This window comes from Oryctolagus cuniculus, chromosome 10, assembly GCF_964237555.1.
Source record: "Oryctolagus cuniculus chromosome 10, mOryCun1.1, whole genome shotgun sequence".
Lineage (NCBI taxonomy): Eukaryota > Metazoa > Chordata > Mammalia > Lagomorpha > Leporidae > Oryctolagus > Oryctolagus cuniculus.
Window position 1 is genome coordinate 25,145,107 of NC_091441.1, and position 14,605 is coordinate 25,159,711.

General features: G+C 37.4%; 1 protein-coding gene across 2 annotated transcripts in view; it reads right to left on the bottom strand.

The window, feature by feature from the left end:
• DCC (DCC netrin 1 receptor) overlaps nucleotides 1-14,605 on the bottom strand; it is a 1,216,740-nt gene that overhangs the window by 373,069 nt on the left and 829,066 nt on the right. For both annotated transcript variants that reach the window (XM_051851212.2, XM_051851210.2), the window contains exon 8: nucleotides 990-1,146. In XM_051851212.2, the coding sequence (XP_051707172.1) occupies nucleotides 990-1,146 (157 nt within the window). The remainder of the gene's footprint in view (nucleotides 1-989; nucleotides 1,147-14,605) is intronic.

Sequence of the window (14,605 nt, forward strand, 5' to 3'; positions counted from 1 at the left end):
GAAAAGATGATGAGGACATGAATCCATTCTTCTCTCTGAATGGAGCTTATCCAATATCTACCTTTAGACTTATAAATCAAATTTTAAAATTTCAACAGAGTAAAAAATTATGTGGGAAAAATCCAGAACAGTAGTTTGAAGACAAACTTGCCTAGTCAATAATAATATTCACAATAATAACTTTTGCCACATACTTGACACTCTCTGACCTTTCTCTGTACAATGTAAATTAATCCCAAAATAGGACTTGCAAGGTTAACATTGTTATCTCCTTGGTAAAGAGTAAAATGTACAGAGCTGCTGTTGTGGCATAATGGATAAAGCCACCACCTGTAGCTCTTGCACCCTAACCGGTTGCTCTAGCCCTGAACCAGCTCCCTACTAATGTACCTGAGAAAGTAGTGGGAGAGCATCTAAAACCTTGGGCCCCTGCACCCACGTGGAGGACCCAGATGAAGCTCCTGGCTTTGGCCGGGCCCACTCCTAACCATTGGGGCCATTTGGGGAGTGAGCCAGCAGATGGAATATCTCAGGACCACCCCTCCCCCTTTTTCTCTATAACTCTACCTTTCAAATAAATAAAATAAATCTAAAAAAAAAGAGTAAAGTGTGGCCCAGGAAAGTCTTATCATTTTTTGGAGATTACAGGATGTCAGTGGCAGAGCTGGGATTATCAACTGGCCACAGTGATTCTTCTGTACTCAGATCTGCTAATGCAGAGTTTGCTGCTGCTTTTTGTCTACCATTTTGAAAATCGAGGAAATAAAAAATATGGTATCACATGTTGACATTCTTGCCTTTCTTAAAGGAAGTTATATAGAAATGTTTTAATTGATGGTGTGAGCAGTTCTCCTTTTAAAAACCACACATCTCCAACTAGTAATGAATGTAGGACACAGAGTAGAAGTTTCATTGTTCCCATAGTCTCTGCTCAAGGTCTGATCCCATGCAGATACTTAGTGTGATGGTGAATGAAGTTAAGAACATACCTGTTGTCACCTTCTCTGGAGAAAAAGACTGTGAAGGTTTGAACATTCCCTTTTGCTTCTGCAGGTGGGCGCCAGCTGAGACGGACAAACCGACTGGAAACTAAGACAGGGACCACATCTCTGGGAGCAGAAGGGAGGACACTGGAGCTTGGGATAGCTATGGAGGAAGGAGAGGAGGATGTCAGAGGGGCGGGTGCCACAGAACAGTAGGGCAGGAACACAGAGCTGTCCTAATCACAAGCATAGCTATGATACAATCACATATGCTCAAAAAGGAAAACTAGAACAAGCACCCAGCAAATGGAATCAAAGACATATTCAAATTTCTTGGGTTTGAACAGAGGCTAATTAATACTGTACATTATTCCACTGCATATTATTTGTCTAGTTTCTATTACTCAGAGAATCCATGACACTAAAAAAAAAAATTCACTTAGTCAAGCATCAGGGACACAAATTAGGTAATGTGGAGTTTTCAAAAGCACAAGAGTTCTAGAATTAACTCGCTTTAGAAGTATGATAATAGGATTCAGGGTTGTAAAGGGATTGTATTTATCATGACTTCATGTGATAACAGAAAATATCTCGGATAAGAGGCATATCAGTGATGTCAAAGCACATCAAAATTATATAAGTAATATAATATAATAATAATGTGTTTTCCTGCATCCTTTCTTGAATGAGGCAAGATTTAAATAAATAAGTAAATGAATCAAAAAAATGCATGTACCTGTATTTGAAGAAAGATATTATTATACAGAATATATACTTAAAACATTAAATACAAAGTCAAATTTACAGTGACTATTTTTAAAAAGATAACGTATCAGCTTTCTCAGAGTTCATAAAGGAGCTGAGAGTACCATAATCTCAGTGAAGTTTACATAGTTTTTTTGAGGTTTCTCAATACTTTAGGAAAAAGGTGATCAAATAGTTTCAATAAAAGTTGATGTCACCTAATTTATCACAATGTGAAATATATATATATAAAATGTAATTCTTAAGGAACATTTATAACTAAGCTGATCCTTTAAAATATTGATAAGTTAAAATGTGTTTCATAGTAGAAAAGACATAGCCACAAAATTGTACATAAATTGTCAAGGAGTTTAGCAAAACTAATCTGAAAATGCAATGGAGACCTCCAACATTCTGTAACATAGCCATGAAGCTCAAGGTATTGATAGATGCCTCAGGTAATCAAGTTGCTATAATAAAACCTTGTATTACTTAGTTTGTTTACATTGCTTTTGATACAATTGGAAGTAATGTATTTATTTATATTTTAGGATCACAGAAAATCTAAAGCAACAATTTTAAAGTTCCCAGGATCTAGCAAAAAGAAGTTCTCATGGACTACCTGCTGGTAAAGGAGATGACAGAAAAAAATTCTACAATACATAAACAATTGCACTGTGATAGTAGTGTATCACTCTTTTAGCAGAATTCAATAATCACTATTCATAGGGATAACTGTAAATCATTCTTGATTGGAAATTTTCTTTTTCAAATATTTGGGGTGTTTATAATCTACAATTGAAATTTTCTATTAATTATGGATTTGTGTGTGAATTTAACATGTGTATTTCATAATTTTTCTTTGCTGAATATCTGTTTTCTTTTTGTTTCATTTTGACCAGTGATGTCTAACCAAAATGTTCATTTTCCTAAATATAGTCTTCAAATTGTCTTTTATTGCCTTTTTTCATTGAAGTTTATCTCTACTCTTGAACTCTCTTTATACAGATGCTGGCTGGGTTGTTATCCCTACCATAAACCAAACTCCTGTGACCTGGGAAAAAAATACATTTCTATAGGACGGGGATGAAAATATTTACTTTTCCAGTGAATCTAGAAACAATGTCAATTTACAGTACTTACTAGTTACTCAGACAAAGAGAGATTTTAAAGAATGGTCAAAAGCTTTCAAAGTTATTTCTGGCTTCATAGATTCTCTGACTGCTTCTTTGTGAATAAACATTACCCTGTGCTTCCCTGATCAGCACAGTATTTGAGATAAATGGAATATTGGGAGCAAGTTTGTCAATCTTTTGTAGCAAAATGATGGGGGAGAGGCAAAGATTGATGACTGCATATGCAGCATCACTCTCAGGAATATGGATAATATTAAACTGCTTGGTAAAACTCTTGTTTTTTACACATTGTAAAAAACTCAAATTATAAAAACGGGGAGAACCTATTATTTCTCTCTTATTCTACTTCCCTTGCAGGCTGCTTATCCCAGTTGTTTCTACGCTCCCCTTTCAATGTTCAGTCCAGGAACCCAAAATGCATCCCCTACAAATTTCTGACATTCCTTCCCTTTCAAAATAATATGGTCCCCTTTCTGGATATCATGCAAATCTACCCTATTATATCTTTACTGACATACAAACGGTGTGACTTAAACCGTCACACCGTTTCACTAGAATCCCCACCCATGTTTCAGGTCTTATTTTAATTCAGCCTTCCTCATAATTATACATTGGTTCATAGCATTCAAGGGCATACAAGTCTAAGTCTCTATTCTTTTTTTAAATCTAAAAACATTTTACACAAGGTAAACAAACTTCATGCATTTCATATACACAAGTTTAGAAACACATTGATTCTTTCCACCCTATCCTCCCTCTTGCCCACACTCCCACCATTCTTCCTCCTCTCTCTCCTATTCTCATTCTTATTTTTTACAAAGATATATTTTCAATTAACTTTATACAGATAAGTCTCTACTCTTTACCACAGGACATATTCCAGATTTCTTAGCTTGCTTGCTGGCCTGGTTCTTTTTAACCATTTGTCTCTGTTTGGCATCCCTCACAGATATGGCTTCAGAAAAGATTTATTGATGAATACTTTATTTGAGATGTGATCCCGGGAACACTGGTGGGGAGTTGTAAGCTAAAACAGGGCAGGGAAGGAGTCCTATAAAAGAATGAGTTATCTGGTTGGTTACCACTTTGGGAAACTCAAGGGAAATCCCATGGAAGTTAGTGGAAGATATGCCTTAGGTCATCCATCCCCAAGGGAAGCAAGTTGGCATATTTATCTACCCACCGCTCTGCAACCATTAACTGAATATCTAAAAAAACACTGAGTGGGTACCCTTATTGAAAAGTAGGATTTCTACTGATAATTACTCAAAGAAACATGCATTAAAATGAAACTTAAAAACCTTTCAGGGTACAAGGTTTAAATGAGTGCTAGTACCTCAGTTGGTCAGTGTGTGGCTCTGATACACTGTCAGGGCACATTTGTCTCAGTTATAGCTTTTAAGGAATTGATTTGCAAAAATCCTTTCAATGGAAACGTATACTAACCATTTGGCCAAACACCCTCATTTCTATAAATCTGTTATTTAAGAAATAATAAATCCCCTCTTAATTTGCAATATCTGAAATAATAAACATCATTCATACTCAGAATGGAATAAATTTACAATTCATCAGATTAATCAAAATGAGAACCTAGTGAGATTTGTGAGGTTTTTTTATTTAGAAAATTTTTTTAAATGTGCTTAATTATGACTTGGAAAAATCATGTTGAGAATTTTCAAGAAGTTAGAAAATATGTTTTAAAAGGACAGAAGTTTTCAAATCCTTTTTCTCCAAGTGTTCCTCATTCATTCATGACATCACCATTAGAAATGAGTTGGCTTCTGCACTTTTCCAGGGATTGCCAAGAAACAGGGCAATGTGATTTGCATATGGATAGATTCTCCTCGCTGTAGGCCTCTGGGAGCATCTTCTCACATGCAGCTTTCATACAAACACATGGCAAAGTCAAAACTCAGAATAGAATTAATCACAGACTCTTTACCTCTATTTAAACAGTTGTTATATGAAAAGGGTGGGGTATTTTTTAACAAAGGAGTGGCTTCTTACGTTTTACAGGGAAATTAATTTTGTTCTTACTAATCCTCCCTGCTTTCTCTCAACAAAAACTTGTCTTCAAATAAGGTCTTAATAAAAAACCAATCAGGACTTCCTTTCTTTGCTGTGGGAGGCCTAATCTCCTGTCTGTCCCTAATCTCTCTGGTCCATTACCATTGCCATGGTTACAGCTTCTTTATCTGTTGTCATGGAGAAGAAGGGTTGAATTTGACACATATAACAACATTGTCCTTTACTTAAAGAACATTTTTTTGAAAAATTTTATCAGAAAAATTCAGGAAAAGTATATTATTTCCAAAGATAATACAAATCCAAATAATGGTTTTGAAAAAAAATTGGTTATGTCCAGTTCAATAGCTTTGATAACCATTATGTTATTGGGTTAATTTTTCTGTGAAGCCATAATCTTTCTAGCTATTGAAGACATTTTTCTTTCATATTTTTACTATATGGTCTTTATGGACATTAATTTCTCCTTGAGCTCATTAATAGTATATTATCTTCATTCTCTATAAGGAATAGGAAAGATAAGGTGTATTCATAAAAATGAAAATATTTTTATTAAACCTCAAGCCAATAGATTTATTTTCTTTTTACATCCCCATGTTCCCAACTAAAATGCTGCAAATATGGCCACCAAGTCAACTAGCTTTTTATTAGCTGTGTGTCCATATTAGTTGGAAGATATAATACAAATAAAGTATAAATAGATGCCATTGGCCAAAGGATTGGAACTTTTAACTGTCCTAGGAAAACATCTAATTTTTTTTTCCTTTTTAGTTTCTTTTTCTTGTTGCAGTCCTCTGGACATCAAACTCTAGCATTCTGTTGTCTAAATGAAGTAGCGGACATAAAACTCAAATTATGGTTTAAAATACTTAAAGGGCATAAAGTAACTTCACAAACTTCCCTCTCAAATGTGCTTAGTTAAGGTTGAGAATTATAAAAAAATTGTTCCTACAAATTCCAATTATTTTAAAAATTCAAAGAATCATGACTTCTGATGTAATAAATTGTGAACTTAATGGAATTTTCAAAAACAGTAATTTGGAACCATTTTACATTCAAAATTAGCATGAAATGAGGGTAATATACTCTATGCTATTAAATGTTAATATTTATATAAAATAATTTGAGGTACTATATGAAAATGAAAAACCAATATTTATTAAATGCTTATTAAGTTTCTACTGTTATACTTAAAAGTAAGTATTATTTATTTTAATGCTATGGATTTTTGCTCTCAGAAACAGGACATATGGGAGGCACATTAAGACAAATAAAAAGTTTGAGATACTTTTACTTACAAATTGATTCCATTCTAAATTTCTGGTAAATATCAGAACATTTTTTCTTACAACCTATTTAATTTCTAATGCTAATGAACTCTCAAAGTAATAGTGCTAATGAAAAGGATCATTCATTATCATTCTGAACTTTGGTAAAATAAATCGATGCTTCCTGTCATTAATCCATATGATAATCATTGAAGAATTACTGTGTGCAATGTACTGTGTGAAGCAATGCTCAATCCCTTTCTGAATGCCAGAAAGCAAAGCCAGCTCAACAATTCTCCCTGCTCAGCTTTCTCCTCAAGGATCTCTCTTCTCCCTCCTTCAACATCACCACTCCGTCCAGTCCTACTTTCTCATTGTGTTGAGCCAGGTCAAGGTTGAGAAAGTACTCAGATGAGTGTCTCTGCGGTTGGGGAACTGGCTTGAGGAGGCTACAGAGGCTTTAGTTGCTGACCTGTATCCTCATTACCTGTTAGCTCTCCACCCTGAGCTCGCTCACCATGAAGACCTCACTCTTCACTTCTGCCTCCTTCATGTGCAGCAACATGAGTTGGAATACCTCCCTTCAATTGCTTTGCCCCTGGACCTGGGCTGCTCCTTTCTATTTCAGTTTACCTGTCACCTCTGTGATCTCTATCCTGGCTTAGGCTCCTCTATTGTGGGCTTTCACAGTAGAAGACGAAGAACACTCTTGCTAGGGCTGTAACCCGCACTGCAGTGGTCTAGTCACTTTTTTATATCCTATGCTCAATGATACTCTCTAATAAAGTAAGAACAAAGTCTAAACTGTGTACTACTTCTATTCCCCTAACACAGTATACATTATTCACATTGTAGGCACTCAATATATTCTTCCAGGATTAGCTAAGTGAAAATTCTTGTAATTTTGTGAAATTGTGTTTAGATTTTAGCTATAAAATTTCCTTTCAGAACATTATAAAGAGGGAACTTGAGTATGTACACTAGGAACGTACTGAGCTGTTATTGCAAGCCAGTTATGCTAATCATAATCTAATCAATTACAAAGTACATAAAAAACTGCACTTATAGAAAGGTTTCAAGGGAATTCAGGTTTAAGGTAAGCATATTTCATTTTGAGCCAAAAAAAAAAAAGCTAGGGAAATGCATAACAACTGCTCTGAAATCCAACTATGCGCCAAACAATGTAGAAGATAAGTCATATAGGAATAGGACCTACGGGAATGAAGGCATTCATTAAGAAGCAAAAAAGAAGCCTGTAACTTTGGACTGGGCTGACCCGTGTATCCAGCAGAGGACCTGAGGGTCTGTGATCAAAAGTGTGATTCTCTTCTCAGAACCACACATCAAAGGGCATTGCCAGGTAAAGGTTGTATACTAAGGATTTCCTCCGGCCACCCAGAGACAGATAAGCTTAGAAACAAATTCCGAGAAGCATTTCCATATCAGCAGACTTAACTGTAGCTCTCAGAGCTTGAGGTCTGCTCAGATAATATTAGGAAAGAAAATATCTGGTAGACTAGCCCACCAACACATGTGACTAAAGGTTTTTATGGTTAGATACGTACATTGTAGGATGTACAATTTGCACATGTGATACACTTTTAACAACTTCCTTATTTCCAAACTACTTATTTAGGAAAGTGTCTTTTAAAGAGTACATCCGAGTTGGACTAAGATTATAGGATGCTTGAATAATATATGGAAACAGAGTGTGGAAGTATTCAGATGGCAGCAACACTGGATCCCTGCTCTGATGCTCTGTGATTGTGTGAATTAAAAAGTTATCTTGCTCCTCTATACTGTACTTTTCACATTTAAAAACTGATCTAAAATATTCAATTTACAAAGTTGTTAAGTGATTATGAGAAAGAAAATTTAAAGGTTATTGATCATACTTAGCATAAGATTTATAGTCAATAAGCTGTTAAGGTTATTATTCCTCTGTTTTTAGATTGAGGGAGAAGAATGGCTGTTTTTCCCAGTTCAGGTTCTCATCTAACTGAAGATCTAGGAACCCTAACAGAAAGTCACTGGCAAGCACTTGAGCTAAATCCGACAGACCATGTAAGCAATGGACAAGGTGCTTCCTCTACGTAAGGACAGTATTTGCTCACCTCAATGTTCTTCTTATTTCTGTATATCAAATTACAGAAAAAAATCAAATCACAACTTTCTGTCCTTGTGAAAACATCATCTCATATTTCTGATCCCACTAGAGTTTCATTCATTTCAGGTCTTTTTCTTTTCTTTCTCTGTATTTTTTGTTTGTTTGTTTACTTATCATTGTGTTCTTTTCAGCTGTCGCTGTTCCCAGGCTTTGTGAGGCCATCTTTAATCACCTTTCGCATCAGTGTCGCTGCCTGGCATCTTCCCCCAATTCCAGGAGGGCTGTGCTTCAACCCAATCCCCAGCTCCTTTTGTTTTCACTCCTTCCCTTGAGAGTTTGCCATTGAATTCTTAGTTATTGTTTATGCTTTCTCCATGCCCGGAGACCCCAAATGTGCCATTTTAATCATTCCCCTGTCATCAGGGCTTCCTCTTGGGAAAAGATTGACAAGCTGTGACATCTCCTCTCCCAACCCTCACTTGCACTCATCATCCTTCACCACATCCCACCCATATGGTGCTTTGTCCCAGGCTGCCATGCAGTCCTGCTCTCTGTCTGTTAAGAACATGTAAAGAATCTACACATTGCTGATACAGAGTAGTAAGGGAGGCTTATGAAGCTGGGTTTTTCCATCTAATTTCTTATAGTAATGAGACAAAGAGTAAAATCAGTGTTAGGATATTTTTCTTTCTTCCTCCCTTCCTTCCTTTCTCTCATTTGTTCCTTCCTCCCTTTCTCATTTTTTAAAGAACTGTTTCCAACAAGAAACTCAAGTCAAGTTGAAAAAAAAAAACATAATTAAGAAAAAAAACAAAGGTTTAAGTTATTGCTTTGTGTAATGTAGACACTTTTAAGAACTGTTTTCACTGTTTTAGGATGCTAAGTGACTCAATAAAAAACCAATAAAACAAAATATTCTGATCACACTTCATGGCTTGGTGAGTTCAACTTTCAGTGAGGTATTATGTAGGGTAGTTGTGGAAAATGCTCATAGCCAGGATGGGCTAGTATCCACCTTTCGAGATCTCTGTAAAAATCAGAGTTCTGCTGGCTTGTCTCTTTCCTTTCCTTCCCTTCCCATCCCCTCCCTTTTTCCTTTTTCTTTTTTCCTTTCTTTTATTTATTTAAGGTAAATAAGTTTCATGTATTTCATACATACAAATTTAGGAGCAGGTTGTTACTTCCCACACTACTCTCCCTCCCACTCATGCTCCAACCCTTCCTCCTCTTTACTCTCCTATTCTTACTCTTAATTATTACAATGATCTGATTTCAGTCCACTTTACACTCCTAAGATTAACCCTACTCTAAGCAAAGAGTTCAATAAATAGTAAGAAAAAAAATTGCTCCTCAACCATTGAGACAAGGGTTGTAAACAATAATCAAATCTCAAAATGTCAATTTCACTCCTAAAAAGTACATTTTTAGTAATGTATTAGTTACCACAGATCAGGAAAAAGACATGGCATTTGTCTTTTGGGCCTGGCTTATTTCAATGGCTAACAGAGACATGAAAAAAATTGTTCAGTGTCACTAGCCATCAGGGAAATACAAATCTAAACACTATGTTTCAGATGGAAGGGATGGTGCTGGGTGCCTGAGAAGACACTGCCAGCCAGGAATGCTTTGTCTGAGAGGGCACAGGGATGATTAAGCATCTGCATGTACTTGGTTCTAACCCCTTGCTACTCATCCTGAATTTTTAGCCACTGAAGCAAATTAAAGGGAGATAAAAATAAAGGGACTGGGCCGGCGCCGCGGCTCACTAGGCTAATCCTCCACCTTGCGGCACCAGCACAGCGGGTTCTAGTCCCGGTCGGGGCGCCGGATTCTGTCCCGGTTGCCCCTCTTCCAGGCCAGCTCTCTGCTGTGGCCCGGGAGTGCAGTGGAGGATGGCCCAAGTGCTTGGGCCCTGCACCCGATGGGAGACCAGGAGAAGCACCTGGCTCCTGCCATCAGATCAGCGCAGTGCACCCGCCGCGGGAGCCACTGGAGGGTGAACCAAAAGGAAGACCTTTCTCTCTGTCTCTCTCACTGTCCACTCTGCCTGTCAAAATAAATAAATAAATAAATAAATAAATAAAATAAAGGGGCTAAAAGATGGTATAAAACAAAGAAAAGCCATTACTTATTCCAATTAAGTTTACACATGTAGAGCTTTATGGCCATGCTAGGAAGCTGCTGCAAGACAACAGAAGCCATAGAGTGTCTGTGAAGCATGTTGGGAGAGAGATGGGGGGAGGGGGAAGGGGAGAGGGAGGGAGGAGGAGGGGAAGGGCAGGGGGAGGGGGAGGGGAGAGGGAGAGAAAGGTGAAGGGGAGGGGGAGGGGAGGGGGAGAGAAAGGTGAAGGGGAGGGGGAGGGGAGGGGGAGAGAAAGGTGAAGGGGAGGGGGAGGGGAGGGGGAGAGAAAGGTGAAGGGGAGGGGGAAATAGAGAATTTCTCTTATGGCCCCCTTTCTGGGAAGTGGGATTAGGCTCATATAGTCTTTATACTTGCAAACACACCTAGCATCACTCATGTAAACTCATCCTTTTCCTTACAGAGAGGAGTATGGTAGCAAAGCTGTAGACTGTAAAAAAAGGCTTATTGGCCTGAACCCAGCACTCATACTTTTAACCCATAAAGTAGGCAAACAAAGAGAATTACCACCAGAGGTGATTGAATAAATAATAAAAACACATAATATAATCATAATTGAGGCTGAGCAAAAAAGTAAGTATTCGTATTCATTGTAAATAAAATATTAATTCATACAGAAAAAATGTCTACAAGTCTTTTTGATTTAAAAAAAAACTTCAAAGGTATTATTTACCTAAAGACCTTTTTTGATTTGATTTATCACTGGTAAACTTATAAAGCAATTCAAAGTATAATATAGAGTATATAAAATAGAGGATACAAGTGTTCATGAACATAAGTAGGAATGTTTTCAGTTTAATTACTTACTGCTATTACAACTAAAGCGAACTATACAGTTGACCTTTGTCCACATGTCTACTACCATCAAGAAATAAGATACATATGCTGGATGGCTTTTTTTTTTTTTTAAGTAGCACGGAAAGAATCCTGGAATTAGAATTAGGAAATAGAAAACAAGGCTTGCTATGATTTGAATGTTTTGTCCCTTCCAAAATTTATGTTGAAACTTAATTCCCAGTGCAAATAGGCTAGGAAGAATGGCCTTTGGCAGGTAAGCCAGTCCCAAGGTGCTGCTAAAGAAGACCTTCATGGATGGAGTTTACCTTTGACAATTAGTTTCTGAGTAAATATCATCCAGGGGACAGGTTATTTAATATCTGAAGTCACTACCAAGGCTTAGGCATGCATGGAAACAGGAATATTTCCCATCTATCTCTCTTCTTGCCTTCCTTCGCCTTCCTTCACCTTCCTTTCTGACTGCCTGCCTTCCTTCCTTCCTTCCTTCCTTTCTTTTTCTACTTTTGTTAGCCTCACTATCCAGTTGACATGGAATAGCTGTGTCTTGGTCCACATGACCTGATATAACAAAATGCTTTAGACTGAGTTCTTTACAAACAACAAAAATTTATGTCCCACAGTCTCAGAGATTGAGAAGTTCAAGGTCAGGGTGCCATCACACCGGTTGCCTGCTAAAGGTGTCACAGATGCTGTCCTTTTGCAGCATCCTTGCAAGGTGGAGTTTGGCTAACGCAGTTCCCTTTAACTTCTTTTATAAGGAAACTAATTCCATTCTTGGAGCCAGAGTCATGATTGTCACTTCACAAAAGGCCCTCCTCCTAATCCTACAACAGGAATTAGGTTTCAAAAACCATGAGAGTATTTCAGGCATGGAAAGGCAAGACACTCTGGCAAAAGATCTCTGCGAGTGAGATCCCAGTGGAAAGAACAGGTCTTCAAAGAAGGAGGTACCTTTCTCTGAAGGGAGGAGAGAACCTCCACTTTGACGATGACCTTGTCTAAACAAGATAAGAATCGGAGAACTCAGAGGGCTTCCATAGCCTTGGAAACTCATGACTGGAGCATAGGGAGACTACTGATGCCATAGACAGGAGTGTCAATTGGTAAAGTCAACAACAGGAGTCACTGTGCACTTACTCCTCATGTAGGATCTCTGTCCTTAATGTGCTGTGTATTGAGATTTAATGCTATAACGAGTACTCAAACAATATATTTCACTTTGTGTTTCTATGGGGGTGCAAACTGTTGAAATCTTTACTTAATGTATATTAAACTGATCCTCTGTAAAAAAAAAAAAAAGAAATTTCAACTCCCAACTTGACTCTCACTGGGATTAAACATGACAATAGGTCTGATCTGATTTCATCATCATTTAAAAAAATCATCTATTATTTTTCACTTTATGTTTCGTGTGGGAGCAAACTGTTGAAATCCTTACTTAATGTATACTAAGCTGATCTTCTGTATATTAAGATAATCGAAAATGAATCTTGATGTGAATGGAAGGGGAGAGGGAGTGGGAAAGGGGAGGGTAGTGGGTGGGAGGGACGGTATGTGGGGGAAGCCATTGTAATCCATAAATCGTACTTTGGAAACTTATATTCATTAAATAAAAGTTAAAAAAAAATTTTTGGAGGTATACAAACCTCATCAAACTGGTTCTATTGACACCTTAATGCCCAACAAGCTTTGAATTATGAAACTAAAACAAAGGAATGCCATGCCAGGGTCACTTCAGATAAAATGACTGTATCATAATACTCCCATCCTTGAAGTCTTTCCAAGTCAATGCAGCATGAAAACAATCCTCTTCTGCCTCATGACAACAAAATCACAAAATATAGCAGATGATACTTAAAAAAGCACTTTAAAGTCAGTTAAAGGCAAAGTCTGAAAATACAGAGGAGAGCAAATGCCACCAGAACCTATCTGGGCTATTTTACCACCTTCATAAATCCTAGCATTTTCAGTTTTAATCCAAAAACATAGCTTGTCCTTGCTTAGAAAGCCTTAATAATGTTAGGATTAAAACTCACCCTGGAAATGTCAATAAATCTTCACCAAATGAGAGTCAATTGTGAGAGAAGTTGAGCATGCCAGAGGTTGCTGAGCAAGGATGCCACTTACACTTTATGTGGAATGAACAAGAGACTTAATTTCTAGTTACTATCAAGTGGTGACAAAGGATGTGGTGATAGAATAGGGTGCCCAGAAATAGATGATTTTAAAAATCTGAAAGCTAATCGAAGAGTGGTGAATATAAATTTACTATTGAGATAGAGATGTACTTTTAAATTATTATTTATTTTCATTGTATTTCTTTTTTTTAACTTTTATTTAATGAATATAAATTTCCAAAGTACAGCTTATGGATTGCAATGGCTCCCCCCACATAACTTCCCTCCCACCCGCAACCCTCCCCTTTCCCTCTCCCTCCCCCTTCCATTCACATCAAGATTCATTTTCAATTCTCTTTATACACAGAAGATCAGTTTAGCATACATTAAGTAAAGATTTCAACAGTTTGCTTCCACACAGAAACATAAAGTGAAAAATACTGTTTGAGTACTAGTTATAGCATTAAATCACAATGTACAGCACATTAAGGACAGAGATCCTACATGAGGAATAAGTACACAGTGACTCCTGCTGTTGACTTAACAATTTGACACTCTTGTTTATGGCATCAGTAATCACCCTAGGCTCTTGTCATGAGCTGCCAAGGCTATGGAAGTCTTTTGAGTTCACCAACTCTGATCATATTTAGACAAGGCCATGGTCAAAGTGGAAGTTCTCTCCTCCCTTCAAAGAAAGGTACCTCCTTCTTTGATGACCTCTTCTTTTCACTGGGATCTCACTCGCGGAGATCTTTCATTTAGGTTTTTTATTTTATTTTATTTTGCCAGAGTGTCTTGGCTTTCCATGCCTGAAATACTCTCATGGGCTTTTCAGCCAGATCCGCGTGCCTTAAAGGCTGATTCTGAGGCCAGAGTGCTGTTTAGGACATCTGCCATTCTATGGGTCTGCTGTGTATCTCGCTTCCCATGTTGGATCGTTCTCTCCCTTTTTCACTCTATCTGCCAGTATTTGCAGACACTAGTCTTGTTTGTGTGCTCCCTTTGGCTCTTAGGCCTATCATTATGATCAATTGTGAACAGAAATTGATCACTGGGACTAGTGAGATGGCATTGGTACATGCCACCTTGATGGGATTGAATTGGAATCCCCTGGTATGTTTCTAACTCTACCATTTGAGGTAAGTCAGCTTGAGCATGTCCCAAATTGCACATCTCTTCCCTCTCTTATTCCCACTCTTATATTTAATAGCAATCACTTTTCAGTTAAGTTTCAACACTTGAGAATAACTGTGTATTGATTACAGTATTCAACCAACAGTATTA